This window comes from Euprymna scolopes, chromosome 2, assembly GCF_053919585.1.
Source record: "Euprymna scolopes isolate OS-2025 chromosome 2, ASM5391958v1, whole genome shotgun sequence".
Taxonomy (NCBI): Eukaryota; Metazoa; Mollusca; class Cephalopoda; order Sepiida; family Sepiolidae; genus Euprymna; species Euprymna scolopes.
In genome coordinates, this window is record NC_136483.1 from 151,929,503 (window position 1) to 151,953,408 (window position 23,906).

Here is a 23,906-nt window from a genome sequence, read left to right on the forward strand (position 1 = left end):
AATTTGGTAATGATCCCTTTTGTCTCCATCTTAAACCATATATCGGAAAGTTATCCGGTTGGCGAAGTTTCTTCCACACCCGCTGTCTCTTCTCGGCCACTTTAACATCACCTGATATAACCGTAGACAAGTTTACCAAATAAAAAGGGAATATTCTGGCTGTCTTAATTTTTTTTTTTAATCGACTGCCCAGCCCCACAAGAAAAAAAAAAATGTTCATGAAAAGGGGAAAATTATATATATAATCATTTACTATAATAAATACCTACAAACACTACTGTTTCGTCCTTTCGGGAATCTTCAGTGCAGGACTGCAGGAGTGCAGGACTGCAACTGCAGGGTACCACGATTAACACCAGTCGATAGATTTGAACCCGGCAACACAAACCATCTCTGGCTTGATTAGCAAATACCGTATCCAATCGCCTACCATAACCGTGTGAAATACGGTGGAATTTAAACATTTTATTTTTAAATGCTTTTATATATATATAAATAAATAAATAAAAGCACGTCATATTGAACACGAAGATGACGGCGAATTCAAACTACTAGAAATTGCATTGCATAATACAGGTATTTATATCCCGAAAACTATTTGTCTGTGCCAATTTTTCCTGCAATATTCGTTTTCAGCATATCTGAAAACCTATTAGAGTCGTCATTTTTAGAAAATGGTGAAGAGTCTTAAATTTTACCTAATTTTCTGTAAAAATTACTTTTAACTATAAATAACTTTCTAGTCGATGAAGTTTCGTAATTTTGGGATACATTATTTTCGGCATGACAATTAAGTACGCAATATTGTCTTTACTTAAAACAACATATTTAAAATAAAAAAAAAAGGCGATCTGTGTAGTCATTACAAGTACCGAACAAGTTTGTTGTAGTTTACTTTAGGCTAATTGGTAAGTGAGAGAAGTATATATGCGAATCAACAAGAACAAAATTGATACAATAAAGAGTGTCGGTAAAATGGCTAAAAATACACATCTATCTTTCTCTAGAACGTGTGCACTGCACGTCAGATCTTATCAGGTTCACATAAACTATTTAATAATAATAATAAAAAAAAAAAAAAAAAAAAAAAAAAAAAAAAAACGAAAACGTATGACAAGCGACCGTCTTATCGCAGGAAACATGACATAACAGCATTCAGTGCGAAGCGAAGCGCGGGATATTCAAACTTATTTATATTTTGGTAATGTGTAGACACAGCGGCCTAAAAAGAAAATGGCCACAGAGTTCTTAGAATGTTTAATGATGTTTACGACAATTATTTCATGAGAACTGAAGAAATATTCTTACTCGTCATGAAACTGTCTGACAATTTCAAAACGATTCAATGAATTGGCAATCCATTGGATTGTCAATTCTTGGAAGTGTGGAATCTAATTTACAATACGCATTAAACCGTCATTCGTACTCAGGTGATGGTTGGGGATGGAAATGTTCAAAAGAAAGATTTCGTCGTTCAATACGAAAATACTTTAGCAAAACAATTATCTTCATAATTGATTTGTAGAGTAAAGATTTCGTTCAGTTTCAGTTTTTACTAAAAATTCTAATTTAGCGACCATTTTCTTTCTCAGTCGCTGTGTCTACACATTACCGAATTTTTTTTTTTTTTTCTTCATTCTCTCATGAAATTTACATTGGCTATTTTACAATGAAAGTAGCACGAAAATAAATTTTCTTTATGCTAAATCATGTGCTAAAAATTCTAAATCTGGGAATGGTGTATTACCATACAGATTTCGCATGAGACTTTAATCCTTCAGCTTATTTGTATTTTTAAAATTGGCTAAAAAAAGAAAGAAAAATCGGCCAATGTGTTCCGTTACGCCAACTGAAGGCGTCTCAACATTTTTCGATAAATCGATGACTTTTGTAGGTTTTCGGGGATCCTGAAAAGGAATATCGCAGATAGTTTAAGATATAAATACCTGTATTTGGATACGTAAATCACTGGCGGCCATGTTTGAATGGGCGGCATATGAAAGCGGCAAACCCTTTTTTTTTTCTTTTTTTAGCGCAATGCCGAAAGCCGTTCATAACATGTGGATGTTGGGGAGGGTGTTTATGCCGAAAGGCATTTTCTTATTTTCAACCTCATGTTAAGAATGGCTTCCAGAATAAAAAGGTTAGACAACCAGTGCACATTGACTGAATTTTCTTGAATTTAAATTCTTGAAAGTAATTTTTAGGTGGAATTAACTAAAACTGACGTTGAATAAACGTTTGCATTTCGTAGACTTAACTTCAGTTTGTTGCGCATGCTCACTGAATCATTTCATTAAAGCAATAAATATGGCGGTGAATTCAAACTACTAGAAATTACATTGCATAAATCAGATATATATATCTCGAAATATATTTGTCTGTGCTAATTTTTCATGCGATATTCGTTTTCAGCATACCCGAAAACCTAAAAATCGTGTTTAAGGATTTTGTTTTTTAAGAAAATGACAAGGCGTATTCAGTTGACGTAAAAAAAAAAAAAAAAAAAAAAAAAAAAAAAAAAAATCCGTTCGTTCAAATTCTGGAAATTTCTTTTTTTAATATTCTTTCTTAAGCCAGAAAGTAAACAAAATAAATAGAAACAACTATTTATATAAATTGAACTTCTTAAAGACAAGCATTTTTCCACCCAATCCAGTGTGCTACTTCTGAGAGAACTGGATTTTCCTCACATCTAAAACGAACCTTGTGTCTAATTGCCCTCTGCCAGTAAATAACTTTATTATTGGCAACATTAACTATTAAAATTATACAAAATTGAGTTTCATTTTGGCAAAACCTCAAAAAATTTGTCAAAAATAAACTCTCGAATTTTATAAACTGGGAGGGGAAAAAAAAACTTGTTATAAAAAATCTTTCTTTTAATTTAAGGGGACTTTTTTTATTCATATTTAAGAAACGAAAAAATTCCCCTAATTTAAATAAATAAAAACTAGTTTATTTTGGATGAAGACTTAACAGGTTCTACTTTTCACAAAGATTATCTAGTGTTAGAATTTAGGAAAACTCGTCCCGGGAAAACTCGTCTCCGGAAAACTGGTCCCCTTTCGCTAGGTAGGAAAACTGGTCCCTTATTGAATAAATGTCGATTGAAAACACATTTTATGATCGTTTTTGAAGGAGATATTGTTTTTTAAAATAGACTATAACCCCCATAATAAAAAAAAAAAAAAAAAAAATTTTTACGTGTTTAATGTTTTTTTTTTTTTTTTTTAATAAAATCGATTTTCTAAGTGTCCGTTTTCTACCTAACTGGTTAAGTTGGTTGGGTTTGCATTACTGTACACATAGATTCGAAAAAGTTGTCAAAAAACAAATATATAACAAATAAATGTTATCAAAGGCAAGATAAATTACTTTTCTACCAAATTTTCGTGTTTTTATTCAATTTAACATGTTTATTCAGCTCGAAAAGCATACAGTGTTTACCGATGTATTGGAATATTCAAGATGGCGTTTTATTCTCTCTTTAACACGGTAAGTTCTGAAAAAGGTGTAATAAATAATAAACTAGACAAAATACTGTTAGAAATTTGCTCAATATATGTTACCGTGACATAACTTGACATATATTCGGTGGTTTTTTTAATAGTATTTTGTCTAGTTTATTATTTATAACACCTTTTCCCGAACTTACCGTGTTAAAGAGAGTGTCGGCCGCCATTTTGAATTTTCCAATACATCGGTAAACACTGTATGCTTTTTGAGCTGAATAAACATGTTAAATTGAATAAAAACACGAAAATTATATCCAGTTTGGTAGAAAAGTAATTTATCTTGCCTTTGATAACATTTATTTGTTATATATTTGTTTTTTTGACAACTTTTTCGAATCTATGTGTACACAGTAATACAAACCCAGAACGAGAAATAATGTCCGGTATATCACATCTTAGGGGTCTTGATAATCGCTAAAAAATAGAAAATTAAAGAAATTACTGAGGGAGATTTGGTTTTCAAAAGAAAATAATAAATTTTAATATTTTTAAAAATATAATTTAGAGAGAGAGAGAGGGGGGGGGTAAAAACTATATCTCCCTCCGAAAAACAACCAACAAAAAATGAAATTAAAAAGATTCTTGATAAACGATAGCAGGGTTTTCAAGAAAATTGATTAATAAATTTATTTAGTGATTACTTTTAGAATTTTGAAGTAAAAATTTTAAAAAATTAAAAATTAACGAGAGATTGTTAGCACATACATGTGTAAAACTATACAAACACCGTGACAGCGAATTAACCCTACCCCTAACCCATAACCCTAACCCTAAACCCTAAACCCTAACCCTGTCACGGTGTTTGTATAATAAAACCCATACATGGCATCTCTCGCGCCAAAAAAATATTTCGTTTTTAATTTATTAATTAATTTTTGCAAAATTTGACAGGACGACAATAAATGTTGATAATTGATAAAATTATAATTTTAAATAACGCATGAGTTAATTTGGTAGGAGAGAAAACAAAAAAAACTATCATAATTAAAAAACCAAAACAAAAAAGTAACGAAGAATCGAAATCGCTCCCTGTTTTTTAATTTTTTGGTTTTGTTTTTAATTATTATTTTTATGACTCCAAAAAAACATTGTTAAAATAAGAACAAAAATAAAGTTGTAATTAACTTTGTATGAACATAATAAACGCTTTAATATAAGTGAAACCACTAAGAACTTAGCCAGTTAGGTAGAAAACGGACACTTAGAAAATCGATTTTATTTAAAAAAAAAAAAAAAAAAAAAAAAAAATTAAACAAGTAAAAATATTTTCTAAAAATATTAGGGGGGGGCTATAATCTATTTTAAAAAATAATATCTCCTTCAAGAATGATCAGAAAATGTGTTTTCAATCGATATTTATTCAATAAGGGACCAGTTTTCCTACCTAGCGAAAGGGGACGAGTTTTACGGAGACGAGTTTTCCCGGCACCCTAGTGTTATGTTGTTATTGTGTTACAAAATTCAAATTTAAAAAAAAAAAAAAAAAAAAAAAAAAAAAAGGTTACTTGTAAAATTTAATTTGAAAAAAAAAGAAATCACGGCTGAAAATTGTGACTAAATTCGTTTTGTTTCAATAATAAAAAAATAAGCATTTATTTATTTATTACAAAGACTAAAAAAAAAAAGCCTCAACCTTTAAAAGTTTGCCCCAAATAATCGCGATTGTAACTAATGTGTTATTGTTTATTTTAACATTTTTTGCGCTGACGGACTTAGATCATTCGTGTAAGAACGAGTATTTAATAAACCTCGGGAGTCTTTAGTAAATATAAATTTAAAAGACATTTGCCAAAAATAAGCTCTCGAAACTTCCGAGTAAATTCGATTTGTTTATTACAAGGTTGCTTTGTAATATTTTACACTGACGGATCAGCCAATCGCATGCGTCGAAGTTGCTTTAATCAGCAGCAGCGGCGGCGGCAATTAGTCGTACATATTTTTAGTCATTTAGTAAAATCCCTTATCTGATATCTGCACAAGCAACTCGATTTTTTTATTCAAGTAAAACAAAATAAAAAATAAACGTAATGCCGAAACTCATTTTACTAAATTTACGGGGCTGAAATAATTAAACGTCAACGGTACATAAAAAGTTTTATTTTTTTCATCCTTGCAAAGATTCTGCCAGTTTTCTGCGGCTCTTGATAACTTATCAATTTCCGCATGAATTTATTGCGAAAAAAATAAATTCCGTGCAGGCATTAAAAGAAATTTGTTTTAGTTAATTATATGAAAAATCTATTGAGAAATACACACTTTATTAAGTAAAGTTATCCAATATGACCAAAAAGAAACGGCCATTTTTGGAGAACTTATTCTTTACCTAATGTTTGCAGTTTGCATATTTAATGGTGTATTATTTCTCCATACAAAATGTGCACTTTTCAATAGATTTTAATTTGACAAGATTCCTTACACAAACATATTTAACAAACAAACAAAAAATAGTTAATGCCTACACAGCATATATATATATATATATATATTTTACACAATAAATTTACGCCGTGATTTAGTGACTTTGTAACAATTTCTTACCTTTATCACAGCTGGTTTCCATATTTCTTTCAAATATGCTAAAAACTAATTTGAATTTTATTGATTATATCTTTATAGCAGACTTGTTAAAATTTAGTTTTGAGGGATGGCGAAAAGTAAGTTTCGAAACGGGTCATACCAATCTTTAGATACGTGGGGTGAGAGGTTATGAAACAATGACTTCAATTAGCCAAATAAATTAATTTTTTTTTTTAATTCTTAAGAAATAAAAATTTTACTCAACTAAACTCCTTTAAGCAATCTTGACAATCGTAGGTTGAATTTCGAAACAAGATGACGTCACTTGGGAAATGCAACAATTTGCAACATGAAACGAAATACGTACGTTTTAAAAGTTATTGCATTTTATAAACATTAACACATTCGGGAGGGAAAAAGTAGTCGCAACTTCCTTTTCTTTTGTAATGATCTAAGTTAAAATTGATTTAAAAAATAACATCTCTTATGAATCTCTTATTAAAATGGAGTTATTCCTGTTTTATAATAAAAATTTAAAATACTCATGTAACTAATGAACGAATCTTTCAATGAAAATATTTTTAAAATATTTTTTTTTAAATAGGAAAAGGTTGGAAATAAAAAGACACAAAAAGTCGCTTTTCCAACTTTTTTTTTTTTTTTGCGTCTTTAATGGTAAAACTATGACATACTTCGTTTCATATATGCAGATGTCGCGTTTTGCATTTCCTAAATGACGTCATATTTCGTCGACCATATTATCAATGTTTGAAATTCAACCTACTCTCTGCATGAGTACCATATTTTTATTGCTTGGCCTTTTGGTCAAGATCAAAGTGTAGTATCTGTTCTTCAGATGCTGCACTTCTATTTCTTGTTCTCTTTCGGTGGAGGAGAAATCCTTCACGACTGAGACAATTTTTATTTTTGTACCTTTTCTCCACGTTAAAAAACGACCCTGGTGTCTAACTCTGTCCCGTGGGGAGGCATAGCAAATAGGTACAATTATTAAGATTGCCCTCCCCTCTATTCCAAATACTGATTAAAAATGGTAAAAATCCGGATTAAAAATAAATAAAAAATAAAACTCTTATTGATCTCATATTGCCATCGAGACGTAAGAGGTTACTGTTAGGGACCATGTCTTCAGGAACCCCTTAAATAGAGACTGGTGGCAGTTATGAGGTATATTTGTATTTAATTTTCGATCTGCAAGTTATCCTACGACATCGAGGTTTCACTTCGAGTAAAATCTGGCGCTATCTTTAATACGCTGGGTTTACAATATTCGGAAGGCATCGATAAAAAAATGTAAATAAAAGGAGCTTTATTAAAATACTTCAAGATACAAAAACAATAACAAATAAATAGAAAAGTAATGGTACTTAAGCACTTATGTTACCGTGCTGAACGTTATTATTTAGTAATTCCTTCTTAACATCGGAAGGACAGGGCGTTTTGTAATTATTCTGTACTTTCATCCAACAATTTAATAACAAAAGATATCGTGAAACTCGAATTTAACTTGAAAATCCTATTTTAAAAAATAGCACGGTAACATAAGTGCATCACCACCGAAGTAACTTAGGTAATACTTCTTTGCACTCTCTTTTTTTCTGTTCGAAATGGCTAAAAATCGCCGAAAGTTCTGAGTTTAATGTTGGCTAAGATCTTTCGGCAATTGTCAAAAATTACCAACAGCAAGAAAGGCTAAAAAACAAAAAAAATTTAAAGTCGACAAATAACTGGGTAAATTTTTAATCAATTTCCACCTCAACATTTTCCTTTAAAATGACGATATAAACGTTTTAGGGTATGCTGAAAACAAATATCACATTTACATTTTCGCAAATAAGTAGTTTTCCAGACATTAAGCAATGTACTATGTTTTATGCTAAAAGTGAAGGTCATCGTTTCACGCCAACAATATGGAAATTATTTGTAAAAGCAAAATTTAAAAAAAAGGCTAAACTGCTTTCAAAAGGCTAAATTCGTAAAAAGTTGGCCCCAAAAACGTCGAACAGTTACGCTACAGTGCTAAATCTTCTGCGCACAATATTAGATAAGTGAAAATGAGATTAGGATAAGCCTAGAATCGAACCCTGTAGGCAAAGTTAAGAAATAGGATGTTAGAAATTTAGTCTATTGTTAAATTCTATTAGAATAGTTAAATATTGTTTATATCGAGAAAAAAAGAGAAAAAAAAGAAAAAAAAAAGAGTTGTTTGTCCATTCTTTAGAAATCTGAATATTAAATATGTCAGTAAAAGAATGAACAATGCAAATTAAATTATATTGTTAAAAAATAGGTTAGAGTTATACATTAAGGATTCTTTTGTTCGCCAAAAGTGTGTTGGACAAACATATGTAAAGCCACGTGAAATTGGTCACGTTTGAAAAACACACTTCTGACGTCATAGACAAAGGACATCTCTCCATATTATGGGTTCGGATTTTAGTCAGTCAGAGAGAGTTGATGAGACAAGTGTTGACAGTCAGAGGAGAGTCCCCTTAGAAGTGAAGGGTAGAAGATTAACGATGTAGATACAAGTCAATTCCTGACGTCATTCGACCGATCTATCAGATGAATAAAGCAATCATCATTGTGTTTTGTAACTGTTGCCTTGTGTCACATCATTCACGAACGAAAAAGGTAATTGTGTTTATCATCTTATAATGAACATTGTGTAAACCCTTCCAAGTATTATGTGTCCCCACCATCATCATAAGTGAAGTACCTACCTCTCCTTTAATATACAGGGTAAAGTTACTATACAGTCTTATTGTTTTATTGTATTATATTTGTATTAATAGTTAATATTTATTTTGACTTGTGCACCAAAGTTTGTCAGAGTGTGGTGTCACGTTGTCGAGAATGTATTGGAGCTGAAGGCCGCCAATACGTTATCGAGAATGTATTGGAGCTGAAGGCCTCCAATTTGAATATTTGTCATAGAAATTGTTTGCTTTGATTGTTACAGTCTTTTTGGGTGTAACACGTGTATTTTCTGAGATTTTTATAAACATAAAGGTGTTATTTCTTTTTATTTCTTTTGTTACAAATAAATATTTTAATACAATATCTTACTGTACTGTTAATATATTACAGGGTGTCTGTATAGTAACTTGTAAGACTGTATAGTAACTTTACGGACACCCTGTATGTTAAAAGAACTGTAATATATATAAATGTCTTCTCTCCCTCTCATCACGATCATCATGTCTGTATTACATGAGCCCCGTTATATATGTGCCCCAATATGAACCCCTACTACACAACACAGGTGCAGAACTAGATGTGTCAGAATTTGGGGGGAATTTACGACACCCTTAACACAAAACTGCCAATAAAATGTACAAAACTCGTAATTTCTACTTTTAAAGTGGTTTGTTGGTTGGTTGTTTTTGTTTTACGGCATATCAACCCTTTTCATGTTATTTAATGTCCAATCCAGTGATTTTGAAGAACAATTTTTTAATAGAGTATATTTGTTTTTTTTAAGTCGGTTTCTATTTAACACATAGCTGGGACCCTAACAGGTCAGAGTGGACCTGGGAGCAATGACAATTTAAAGGGTGGCTCCACACTCCCCAAAGCCCGCAAGCTGGGGCCTCACCATCGGATATAGTTTAAGGTCATATCCAGGACCGTAAAGTGGTTTGTTTAATTTCTTTATGGAATATACTTCCAAAATAAACTATTAAAGTTTTTTTGAAAAATAATAGAAATATTTTTTATTTAAAAAACAAAAAAACAAAAAACAAAACGGTGTTTACAAAGTGCCTACACGCGCTCATGCAGCCATTTTTTTTTTTTTACGTAATAAAATGAATTGAATTTTACGAGTTAGATTTTTTAAATTGTAAAAATTGAAAAAAAAAAATGTATCAACATTTTTCTATTGGTTCAATTTTTACAATATTTGCAGATTTAATGTAAAATTTTATGCTCTTTCCAATAAACCGAATGTAACATTCTAGACAAACGTTTTTTTTTAATTCACCCCCCCCCATTTTGAAATGTCTATTAAAATGAAAATAATTAATTTTCTCACCTCAGATTTATATATCACAAATTGAAGCTAAAAGATCAATAAATAAAATAATCTAATTTAAAACAAAACAAAAAAAGATTAGTTTTGTGCAAATTTACCTGTAAAGTCAAAAAAAACTTTTTTTAAAAACCATGTTGATTTTTTTTTAAAAAGTGAAATCTCACATTTTTTAAATTTTTGTCCTGAAAAGATTGAATACCTACAACAATTTTTTCTGCTTCATTCAATGTTTGTTTGTTTTTTTTGTTTTTTTTTTTTTGTTTTTTTTTTTAAATCACTCCATAAAGAAGAATTAAAATATATTAAATCAAAAACTCATGTACTTTTTAACAGAATAAAAATAAAAATGGAAAATCGATGGAGTGGAATTTTTTTTAACGGCAAAAACTGATAAGTGAAATGTGATCATTTTTCAAGTTACGATGGCCCATATTTTTTGTTTACAGCCAGCAATGGAAAAGGAGATTAATTCTGACACTTAAGGCCACCGAAGTTCTTAACTCGAATAAAAGGAGACATTTATCTCCCTTTATTCCAGTTGAGAAATATCTGATTATCGCGGTATTTTTTAATCCTTGCTTAAAAAAGTATTTTACTTAAAAAGAACATGGAATAGAAAATATAAATATGGATAAATTCTTAACAATAAAGAATGAAACTACCCATTGATTAGTATTTTTTATAGGCAAGTGATTTTTTGGAATGTGTATACATATATATATATATTATATTCGAAGTAAGTTAAAATTCGTTGATTTTCTTGAAATCGTTTTTAAAGAAAACTGATTTAAAAAAACAAATATTGCATATTTTGCTATTAAACCTGTTAATATTTTAAATTTTGGTCTTTGCTCCTTTAATTAAAAAAAAAGGGTTTGAATTACATTTTTCAAGTTTTTATCACATATTTTTAATGGCGATTTTCTGACATTGCTAGTGCAGAACTTCAGCTTATTTTTATTCACTTAAAAAATTACAATTTGTACTTTGTAGTTGTTTTGTAATTTCTTTTTCTTGTCTAATTGTTTATTTATATTCATTTAAGAATTAGAAATTGTACTTTGTATTTTTATTTAATACAGGCAAAAAGCCATAATAGTGGCCAGACAATTAAATGTTAAGTTAAATTAGCAGTTACTATGTTAATGTGTCAAAGCTATCTGAGGAGTCAGTAGGCAGTGATGAAATGATTTAAATTTAATACGAGAAAAGCAATTAATCAGCCGATTAATCGGAAAATTGGCTGATTACATATTATCTACCGATTAATCGGTACAACCTTTCTATATATCTATAAAAGTGAACGTGTCTGTGTGTCTGTCTGTATACATTTCCCTATGCAATAACTGTCAATTTTTAGTTTACAGATTCGAAATTTCATATACTGGGTACTGAGATTTGGGAAAATCTACGTGATCGGTTTTCGGCCAGAAATTTGGCTGTTAAGGGGTCAAAGTTCAACGATTTCACCTTTGAGAATTCTACCAAACTCCTCCGACAATTTGGGGTGTAAACATTTGAAGTTTTAGATATAGGTTCCTTGGACATGGATCTAACTTAATAACTTGATTTAAGCCCAAAACAATAAATACTAAAGGGTCATAACAGGGGTCAAAGTGAAAAAAAATTGAACGTTTTTGGGGGGGGGGGTTTTTGCTCAGCATACACCTCCAAAAACCCGGGCAACGCAGGGCATCCATGCTAGTATTATAATAATAAAAAAAGATTAACTCTTCATTATCTTGAAAATTCATTACGTCGTTTCTGTTTTGACTAAATATGGCCGCCGCGTTACACTACTACATGAAACACGCGGAAAAATGTTTTCAGTATCATTAAAACTAATTGCCGGCCCCAATTCTAAATGCAATATTCGAAAACCGTAAAAAAATACGTTTTTTAATGTAGGTTTTGTGTTGGTCTACCAGGCCACAATTACCAAAATAAAATTGGTACAAAAGTTTCACATTTTCTTTCATGCCAATTTGTTTATTTTACAATAAACCAGGAAGTTCGGTTTGGTAATCGGACGGACCACTTTTACTTCAAATCGAGGTTTACACCTGACACGGTTACGGCCGGACTTAGGGTCACCCAACTCACCCATACTTCCAAATCGCCTAAAATATTAAACCATAGATCATTTTTTTTTTTAATTACCAAAATATGAGGACGATTGTTTGTTGTTTTTGTGAGGGAGGGGTAAATGTTTTATGAAAATATTTTTTAAATTGTTAAGTTATTGACAATAACTTAATTTTATGTAAGTTTAGGGCACACTGTGCGCCCAGAAACTGTTGGGTTACTTGGGGTTTGTCAATAATAATCCGCTCATCCATTTAATTGTAGAATGTCGGGAAAGGAAATGAAATGTGAGCTTAAATCGAGTGAAGTGCAAATATACAACACGTGAAGCTGAAGCTTTCAATATTTATTTTTGAAACCGACAGGAAATATTCTATCATAAATACGGTAACAAAGAACACGAAAATGCCGAAAACCAGCCTATAACGACCTAAAAATAAGATTTGGGGTATTTGTTGAGCTTTCTTCAAGATCAGCACCTCTGTATTGAAAAAGGCTTTCAAAATGCTTCCTACCGTCTTGTCGGCAGGGCGAAATAAATAAATAAAAAGTCCTTAGTTGAACTATTTTATGAAAGGTGTTACTTTATTCTTACCGGGAGGGGGGAGTTCCCATGTCCTTGTTGTCTCCCCGTTTCTAATCTGGTCTTTTCTAGTTCACATGTCCTTTTTCTTTATGCCAAATTCGTAGTAGTGGACCAGGACCATTGGACCAATATCGATGGCTTTTAACTTTTTTTAAACTTATTTCAAACTGATAAATTATTGCACGATGAAAATAATTAAATTAACACAGAATTCATATTTTTTATTTCGCAATAAAAAAAAATAAAACAAAAAAAAAACGATATCGTAAAACTTTAATTCAACTGAAAAAAAAATAGCAGGTTAACATAAGTGCATAAGCACCTATTAAAAAAAGAAAAAAAAAGACTCATCTATTCAGGTAGGTAAAAGAGTAATTTGGTAACTTATTTGTTGCAATTTCACCACTTTTGTTTTGTTGGTTCTTGCAAAAAAAAAAAAAAAAATGCCTAGAACTTTTTCAAATCTTTGATCACTTCACTCGAATTTTCTTAATAAAATCGAATGAACTTTTAACTATACTTTAAAATAACAAGAGATTATTTCAAGGATCCCGTAATATACAGATTGCCTTTGAACGGTTTTGTCATACCGACTTTAAAAAAAAAAGGGGGGGGTATTTGTTATGACCTGCCCCAGAATAGTATAAACACCTCCCAGCCACTCCATGTTAAGAATGGCTTTCGAGGTTGGGGAGAGGAGGTTATTCCGAAAGTCGTTCTTAACAGGGGGGAGGTTGAGGTGTTTATAATACGCTGGGTACGTTGTAAAAATTTAACAAAAAAGTACCCAGCGCAGTATAAACACACCCCACCCACCTTCCCATGTTAAGAACGGCTTTCGGAATAAACACTCCTAACATCGAAAGCCGTTATTATCATGGGGAGGTTGGAAGTGTTTATACTACGCTGGGTATTGTCGTAAAAAAAAAAAAATTTATTGCTACCGGGTTAGTTGCAGGAGAAAAGGAAGAAATGTGATTTTTCTTAATTTCGTGACAATGGTCATGGGAGAACGATAGAAAAAAAATATATATTTAGGCATTAAAATAGTTTTGGCTATTTTGACTAATAGCGTACGAAAAAAAATAATGTTCGAAATCACATGGTAAATCAAAATTGCGACATTTGAAACGTCGGGCATATGAAATGAAACACGCGTTCCGACTATTTAAAGAGAATTGTTCACTTTACTGGAATTTGAATAAAAACAATAAAATAAAAATCGACTGTTTTTATTTTCATTTTCATTTTATTTTTTGCTATTGAAAAGTAGTGCGTAAATCTTTAAAATACTGATTTCTCCCTTGCATTTTTACAGCAGGTGCGTGAAATAAAATGGCGTCTCCGATTTCGACGATAACGTGTAGAAGTACCATGGCCGAAGTTAGAAATAAATAACAAAAAAATTAAACTAAATAAACTTCCGGAAAGAACTAGGAAAAAAAAGTAAATAAAGAAAGTGAAAGAACATATGTCCATAATTGTTTACTACTTGGAACGGAAAAGTTTTTCGTGAAACATTTTTTTTTTCATATTATTATTAAAAACAGAAAATGAAATGACATTCATAATTGTTTAAACTGGTTCGAGCGCCATTTGGAAACCAAAACAAAACCAAAACATTTATTGTATAAAAATAAGTACCAATTGTTTTATTAAAATTATATTTTCTTACAATCATATTTTGGTAAATTTTTATACAATAAATGTTTTGGTTTTCAAATGTTACTCGTCGCCCAGTTTAAACAATTGTGAATATGTCGTTTTCATTTTCTAATAAAAAAAAATGTTTCATGAAAAACTTTCCCGTTTTCATTAATTAAATCGAAACATTTTTAATTAAACAATTATGGATATATGTTCTCTTTCACTTTCTTTATTTACTTTTGTTTTTTCATAGTTCTTTCCGGAAGTTTATCTAGTTTAATTTTTTTGTTATTCATTAAAATACTGATTTCTCCCTTGCATTTTTACAGCAGGTGCGTGAAATAAAATGGCGTCTCCAGTTTCGGCGATAAAGTGTAGAAGTACCAAATATTGCAACGAGGTAAAAAAAAAAAAAAAAAAAAAAATACAGGTCATTTGAAAAAGTTGATTTTAGGATATTCGAGTGTTTTGAACGAATATCACATTTTAAATTGTTGCCGGCAAGTAGTTTTCACGATATCAAGATCTTTATTATTATTCTAGTTAGTATTATGCATCTAAAATTGAGAAAAGCATGCCTAAAAAGTGTCAAAAAAAAAAAAAAAAGTAATCGAATTTTACCTGATGTCATGTTTATCTAATAACGACAGTGAAAACTGTTTTTTTCTGAATTTTAGATGTGTTATATTGACTGATTTCTTAATGGAAACGATTCTTCATATTTAGTAAGAAAAAAAAAAAAAGCAAAACAAAACAAAACTACTTTTAATGCCTAAACAGAGCATTTACCTCGTGTTCTTCCATGACCGTAATCTTTATAAATTGCCGACTTTAGTTAAAAATCAAATTTAATCACGTCAATATTAAAAGTCAGAAAAAAAAAAATTCAATCACTCACTCTACTAACTGATTCCGGGTGGAAATACGGGAAAAATGTCTTTTTGTTTTTGTTTTGTTTTTTTTGTAAGTTATTTGGTAACTTTGCTCGGAATTATTAGACTTTTTGCCACTCTTTAAGCTCATTTTCGACGTTTGTAATTTCAATTTAATTTTACTTAGTATTATCTATATGGTGGATGCTTGGGTATATTTTTTACATTAGGCCCAGTCTACCCCCACAATTTTCTTTAAAATGACGACTTATAGGTTTTCGACTATGCTGCATAAGAAAATCTCACTTAAATTTTGCAGAGACAAGTAGTTTTCGAGATATAAAGACCTGTATTATGTACTGCAATTCACTGGCCGCCATGTTTGTACGCGCGTGCGATAAACAAATCTATTTCTCTGCGACCGATACTGCCACCTAGCGGAAACAAATTCACTTTTTTTCACAACCCAGAAATTAGTAATGTGCATGCGTGTAAAACAAAACAATTACGACTTTTTTTTCACTTTCTTGAGTAATTTCATGTTAAGAACGGCTTTCGGAATAAACACCCCCAACCTCCCTATGTTAAGAACGGCTTTCGGAATAAATTTGCCGTGATAAGCCTGGTAGGCATTTCTCGGTGGGGAGCTCATATGACAACAAACTACCACCTCCATGATCGCCGTGATGTTATTCATCTGGTCCTGAGGTTCGGGTAACTTGTAATAATATGCACCCAGATAACTTTAGTATTTAACATAATCAGTTCCAGAAATGTTCGAAACAGTTTACTCTTTGAAATTGAAAAATAATTGTGTAGAGAGAGGCAGACGATAAGTATGTGAGGAATTAAGTTAGCTAGTTTTAATAAAATAAAATTTGTTAACTCTTCTCTTTCACGGAGGGAACTCCATTAAGTTAATTGCGGATGCTAAACTGCACTTTCAAATTTTGGTACTTGTGCAGTTGTGCACTTCTGCCACCGTACTGAAATAATAACGTTATTATTTTGAAAGCCATTTTTAACATGGGGAGGTGAGAGGGTGTTTTGTAACTGTTTTGTGCTTCCACCTAACAATTTAATAAAAAGAAAATATAATGAAGCTTTAATTAATCTGAAAAAATATTTAAAAATAGCGCGGTGGCAAAAGTGCACAAGAAGCACCTAAATTTTAAACTGCTTTGGCCATTTCCAAGACGGATTTGGGATTAGCTATCAATACTTGGGACGGAATACGTAATTCTCTGCGTGCATATCCATTAAAAAGTATCCGTACAACTTAAGCGCAAATTATTATATGGTTAATTGAGTTTAAAAATAAATGAAAACTTAAAAATGAAACCAGTTGATAATAAAATGAAAGATAATAATTTCATAAAAACATATACTCCACCACAATCATTCTATCATTTTGGTTGTTATTTAGAATTCAACATAATTTATGATGTTAGTGTCCCTTCACGAAACGTAGAGGTCATATTCCAAAAATCACGTATATTGATTAAGCAGTCTAATTTTTAACGAACAAAATTTAATTTTACGAATAAGCAAAAAGGGACCGCTTCGCGATCTTGAAAAAAAAAAAAAGAAAAGAAAAAAAGCCGAATAAGTTCACAATAATTCAAACTTGCAAGATCAGTCTTGTAATGCTACCGATTAATCGCTTTAAATCGTTTAAAAATTATTTTTTATAACAAAAAGTATTTGATCAGTTGATGTGATTTTTGGAATATGACGTTTCCGTTTTGTGACAGGTTGTACATCAAATATTTATTTTCTGTGTTTTTTTTTTGTGTTTTTTTTTTCTTTTTTTCTTTCAATCGCATACTTTTCATTGTAATGACATAAAACGTATATTTAAAAAATAATGCCAATTACCTTGAAGGCCCATTGCCGGTTTTTGTGGAGAACCGACCGGAGTCGATTCTTTCAAGGTTTCGCCGGAATTGCCCATAAGGTTAGTCTGACTTTCATTCAACAAGGTATTCTTTTGAAGGGTCGACGTGTCATCAATATTTCCAGTGACCCCTTGATTAGGTAATCCTGGGCCATAATTTGAAGATCCTTTTAAAATGCTCTTTTTCGGTTTGGGCTGAATTAATGGGGGCTCTTTTCGTCCGGGGAGCGAGTTTATTTTTTTCAAAGTGACCGTGCTATTTTTCTCCGGTTTGGAGCCGTCCACGATCTGCACATGCGGAACATTCCCGCTGGAAACGATTCCTTCATTACTGGCACTTTCGGATTTCGGCACGTAGGAACCGCTCTTTCGGAAGATCTTGCTCGAGGTACTTCCGAGACTGCTCTCCTTTTCGCTATGTCTTCGGAACAGGCCCTTCTTCACTTCGTCGAGTTTGTTCAACTCGTCTTCGGTCATAGAAACTTTTTTCTTCTCTTTCTCATTCTTTTTCTTCTCCTTTTCTTTTTCCTTCTCTTTCTTTTTCTCCTTCTCTTTCTCCTTGTCCTTTTTCCGAAAGCTAAACATGTTTTAGGCTTGTTTTTGTTTTGTTTTTAAACAAAAGTAATAGTTTCGATTGGCACGGGTTTATGTTTTGTAAATCAAAATGTTTGCATTTCGTTTGTGCTTATGAATAACACACACAGAAGCAACAGACACGTTGAGAATCTTTTGAAAAAAAAAAAAAAAATCTTATTTATATATCCATAAAGGCTCAGCAAATGTAGATCCAAGGTATTTATTTTTTTCACTGGTAATCCCGATTTCTGCTATAAATCCTGGCGACTGTCGAGAATAACAACAGTACGATCCGACAATGTTGACGTCTCCCTCGCAAATGCGAAAAGCGCGCATTTATAACAGCACACACGCTTTTTTTTTTCTTTTTTCTTTCAAGAGCTTTTTTTTTTGTCAGCATTAATAACTTACAACTATAAGCAAATACGTTTCCTCTTCGAAGTACACAACATTAATGTAAACTAATTTGTTTATATAAAAATAAATTAATCTTATTTATATATTTATAATTTTAAAAAATATATGGATATCCGCCGGTTCTCTCTGCTTATGTTTTTTTTTTTAAACTACAAGTTTGTTTGTTTTTTTACTCTCTGCTTGGAAGTTGGCGGTCTACTACTATACTATCTGAATAAAAAAAAAAGTTGCTAATCTTTCTTTACCTAACTTTTCTTTTCTTTTTTTTTTTTAAACTTACTATAAAATGCAGCAATATTAACTGACTTGCTTGCTCCTTTTTATATATCTACTTTAATCGTTTAAATAGTAAGGCTTGAGAAAGTCTCCCGCGGTGAGAGGGGGGGGTTACGTTTTATCGCAAAGAATAACAACAAAACAAAAAGTAAATTTAGTTGTCAACTAATTTAGCTACGAAATTAAAATTTAATTAATCGATCAAGAAATAAGCTAAATTTGGTAAATAAAAAAATAAAGTATTTTTTTTTTCTGGGAGGAGGATAGTAAACAATTTTTTTTTTTTTTTTCGTGGACGGTCGGTAAATTATGACAGCATCAAAAGGTTATATAAAACGAAATGTCTGTCACCGATTTCTGTTTCTCGTCTTGGGACGGCTATTCTGTTAGTATTTATATATTAGGTATTACTTAAGGCTTCGTATTTACGGATAACAACAATAATCGAATAAACCATTAAAACAAAACTTGATGCGTGTTGACTTAGACAAAAACAGACTTGTGTAATTTCTAGTGACAAGTCTTCCTGAAGGTCCGGGTCTCCTGGTAAATTATATCGTTGTTGTTGTTTGTATGTTTACGCATGAAGGAAGATTATTTGGTCCCGGTCGCCAGCCAACGGAGAAGAGTTCAGGACAGGATGAGAGATAGAGAGGGAGGGGCATAAAGGTAACAGAGCTCAAAAGTAGTTGGCTCCTGCTGATTATGATGGTGCTGCTCCTGCTGATAAACTTTACTATAAGAACATGGCGGAACCCCACCTCACATAGTACTTCCGGATTAAACCCACGTGTTTATTCACCAGCGCCCCCCCCTCTCTCTCTCTCTCTCTCTCTCTCTCTCTCTCTCTCTCTCTCTCATCATTATGGTTCATGTTAACATTGAAAAGTTGGCTTCTGTGCTAATCTATCACTGAACTATTTTCTCCTCGATTCAGAATACCCGATAAATGAAATACGGGTACACCCAGCAGCACCCAAAAGACACGGTATTGTATAAGATAATTAATATTCCTATTTACAATGAACGGAACAGAGTTAGACACCAGGGTTGTTTTTTAATGTGGAGAAAAGGAACAAAAATAAAAAATTGTCTCAGTCGTGAAGGATTTGTCCTCCACTGACAGAGAACAAGAAATTGAAGTGCAGCAGCTGAAGAACAGATACTACACTTTGATCTTGACCCGAAGGCCTACTCCCTCGAAAATCCTACGAGCGAGCATTTTGATGATTTTTTTTTTTTTTTACTAACTTGTGATACAAGTTGTGTGTGTGTGTTTCAGTTTTATTTTCTTCTCGCTGGGGACGGAACCACCTACCGGATGCCATCCGCCCGCTATCTCATACATTCCAACCAAGAGATCTTAAGATGCTAACTATCCATTTAAGTGCAATTATTTGTATCTCTCTTACACTTTGTTCACCGGGTGCATTTGCTAGATAGTTTTTTTAATATTTTTCATTGGTCAATGGTCCGGTTGCTTCTATAATTACTGGAATGGTAGAGATCTTCCTAAAATTCCAGTTTCTTTTCAGGCTGTACATAAGACCTTGGTATTGAGTTTTCTCCATCTTCAGCTCAGTTTGACCAAGCAAGCATCATTACTTCTAAGGTTGATTCTTTTCCATTCGTGTCTCATATAATTATATCACAAAGTGTGTGTGTGTGTGTGTGTGTGTGTGTGTGCGCGCACGCGCATACGCGTGCGCGCGTGTGTAAACAAACATTAACATTTGAAAGAATATCAAGCCCTTTGCGTATATTTCTGCTGCTTTGATTCGTCGCTGTTCCGATTTTGAAAATTTTATTTAAATTTTTTACTAATGTGTCCTCCTTATCAAGGTTAGAAGCCATTCGAGGGTAAAGGTTAATAAGACCGATAGTTGAACGATAAAGAATATCATGAGAAGATTGAAAATGATGAATGAAATGGATAAAATGTGATTACTTATGGGGACGGACGGCATTCGTTGACGTTAGATTCGAAGACGATCATGCTGTAACCTGCAGAGAAGCAGTCCTGTAATAGTGTTTACACTCGCAAAATTTGTTTACCACTCTGGCGGTTTTCGTTATGGCCCCCAGGCCCCACTTGTCTTATCAAGCAATAAGCTTTTGGACCTTTCGTGTATTATTTATCGCCAATAAGTCTTTATTATCATTTGTGAAAATATTTATAATTTTCCCACGTTGTTCTCGACAAATTCCATGAATGTAGTAGCCGTACTAGTATTAGTTGAGCTGAGTATTCCTTTAGTGAAAAAGCAGTTATATTGAAGCGTCTGACTCCCAAAATGACTGTCAAATTTTAGCGAATAGTGTTTGATTTTGCAAACGGTAGCCGGACAAATTAATCCATCGTATATTTTTGTCTAATTTTTGCGGGTTGATTATTATTATTATTAGTAGTAGTAGTAGTAGTGTATTTTGAAAATATTAATTTGTTTTTCAGAAATAGTCCACTATATAAATTAGCTGTCGTAGAAAAGAATTTATTTGGTATGTATGTTATTGTTATGTTTAAATTGTAATTTCACTTTCATTTTACATAAAAACTTACTTTTTTCTTCTTTTTTTTTTGCAGTTTTTTTTTTTAAGTTGTTTAAAAAGGCTAATCTTTAATCATAATTATTTATTTGCAAAATAAAAGTGAAAAAAAAAATCTGACAAAAAAATTAATATCGTGGTTTAATTAGCTCTATCACCGCTGGCAAAATATTTGGGAGTCAACTGCTTCAATATAATCGACAAAGCTAAAAAGTCATTTTTTTTTTTTTTTTTTTTTTTCATAAGCCCGTGACTCACTCGATAAGTTCAATTAGAATAATGACGATTGACCCTGACTCCATTTTCATCTCGGACATTGTACGACGACTCCTACAAGATAAGAAAATAAATATGACCACTTCCGGCTAAAAACCCACGTGTTTCGATTTCAGTTCGACGTAATTCACGACACTAAAAGTATTGGATTATTTGTATTTGTAAAGTATTTGGATTATTTTCGTAATCAATCTCAATATTAAAAAATATAATTGTACCAAAACTTTATGTACCTAGGTTAAATATTACGTAAATTCAAGTATTGTTTTTATAAAATAAAATATAGTCGGTAAGCGATTCTAGCCGGTATTATTATGACTGTGTTAAATTATATTTTGTACAAGCAAAATATGGCAGACCAGACATTTCACCGTTAAAATCTATTTTTTTGTTTGTTTATTTAAAAAGTACTTGATGAATTTGCGTCTTTTTTTTTTCTTTTTGTATACCATCTTTTTGAAACCTAACGCGAGGTGCCTTCAATAAATTTTCAGACATTTTGTACAGGCATTTAAAATTGTCGTAGACTCTTGAAAATTCAGTATCTTATTGCTATACATCTTATGAGATGACTGGCCAGTTTTTTATGATTTCAGGTTCAAATGAACAGTTACAGCAGAAATTGGAATACATCCTGCTAAAGCCTGATTGTCACAGTTGATGAATTTAAAAAATGCAATCTGGACGTGAGGACACTTTAGAAGAACGATATGCAATAAAATTCTGTTTAAAACTTAGCAAAAATGCCACAGAAACGTATGGAATGATTCAGACTGCTTTTTGGACTAAGTTGCATGAAGCAAGCATCAGTTTTTGAGTGGCATGAGAGATTCAAGGAAGACAAGGAGTCTGTGAGGTGATGATGAGATATGTGGGAGGAGTAAGGAAATCAGAACACCAGAGTTGATTGGGGCAGATAAAGAATTTTATGTATAAGGACCGTTGTGTGTCTATAGAGAAAATAAGTGAACAGTTTGATGTCAGTGTGGGAACTAGTGGTGGGACGATTAATCGGAATCGTTAATCGTAAGAATCGTGTATTTTGGGAGGTATCGGAATCGCATCGTTAAAAAATACCTTAATTTTCCGATTCCTTCATTACGATTCTTTTAGTCTGATGTTGAAAAAAAGAAAAAAATTTCCTGATATTTCTAACCGCAAGAGAGAAATAAAAAGAAACCAAAGAAATTCATTATTAACAGGGCAATGCTTAGTGCCCCTCCCTTACAAGGTTCATTCATTCAGATCTATTGTAATCAAAACTACAAAAGAGTTAACTTGAAAAGAAGTATGCAGGGCTCTACATTGCGAGTAAAAATTTAAAAAAAACGCTTATCTTTTTGGCGATTGTTTTTTTTTTTTTACTGACAAATCTTCTAATACTGAATGAAAATGCTTTTTCAACTTATATTTTCTTAAAATAAAACGAGCAAAGTCAAATTATTTAAACAGTAAAAGGTTTAATAGAACAATATACTTTTTTTCTTCTTTTTTTAAAAGAAGGCTTTTGAAAGAAATATCTCTAAAATGAAATTGATCACGTTGTATTATTTCGCAAAGTTTTGAGAGTAGTTGGTTTCTTTTGAAGTTTCAAAAAAATCGACCCCATACCTATCTCTTCCAAACCTAAAGTTATTAAATAACCCCTTCGTTAATTTAAGGGTAATTAATTCAATTCAGTCAAGTTTTTTTTTTTTTTTTTGTTAATTTCATTGAAATAAAATCCATTATTTTTTTTTCTCCAGAAAGATAAAACCCTGAATTTGATTATATTAAAAGTAGAATAATATAATCTTTTTTCTAGAATTTTAAATTGAAAATTAAAAGTGTTTTGCGCAGTTTTTTGCCGAACGAAAAAGAAATTAATATATATATATTTTTAAAAGGTTTTGTAATCAATTAATTTTTATGTCTAAATAATATTTACGATTAATTAAATAATTTCATTTTAAAACGTATTTATAAATAGAATTTTACTAAGGACTTATAGTTTAGCAATATTGAACCGCATCAACCATGTGTGAATTGAACACAGTCAACCAAAAAAAAAAATTCAAAAGAAAATGCGGGTTTGTATTACTGTACACATAGATTCGAAAAAGTTGTCAAAAAACAAATATATAACAAATAAATGTTATCAAAGGCAAGATAAGTTATTTTTCTACCTAACTGGATATATTTTTCGGGTTTTTATTCAATGTAACATGTTTATTCAGCTCGAAAAGCATACAGTGTTTACCGATGTATTGGAAAATTCAAAATGGCGCCCGACACTCTCTTTAACACGGTAAGTTCAGGAAAAGATGTTATAAATAATAAACTATACAAAATACTGCTAGAAACTCGCTCAATATATGTTACTGTGACATATTTTGACATATATTCGGTGTTTTTTTAATAGTATTTTGTCTAGTTTATTATTTATAACACCTTTTCCCGAACTTACCATGTTAAAGAGAGTGTCGGGCGCCATTTTGAATTTTCCAATACATCGGTAAACACTGCATGTTTTTCGAGCTGAATAAACATGTTACATTGAATAAAAACAAAATAAATTACCCAGTTTGGTAGAAAAGTAACTTATCTTGCCTTTGATAATATTTGTTTGTTATATATTTGTTTTTTGACAACCTTTTCG

General features: G+C 31.5%; 1 protein-coding gene across 4 annotated transcripts in view; it reads right to left on the reverse strand.

The window, feature by feature from the left end:
* LOC145297667 (unconventional myosin-XVIIIa-like) overlaps positions 1-18,087 on the reverse strand; it is a 794,600-nt gene extending 776,513 nt beyond the window's left edge. For all 4 annotated transcript variants that reach the window (XM_080143864.1, XM_080143857.1, XM_080143848.1 and 1 more), the window contains exon 1: positions 17,158-18,087. In XM_080143864.1, coding sequence (XP_079999990.1) covers positions 17,158-17,761 — 604 coding nt within the window. In that variant the 5' untranslated portion in view covers positions 17,762-18,087. The remainder of the gene's footprint in view (positions 1-17,157) is intronic.
* Between the last annotated feature and the right edge of the window lie 5,819 nt (positions 18,088-23,906).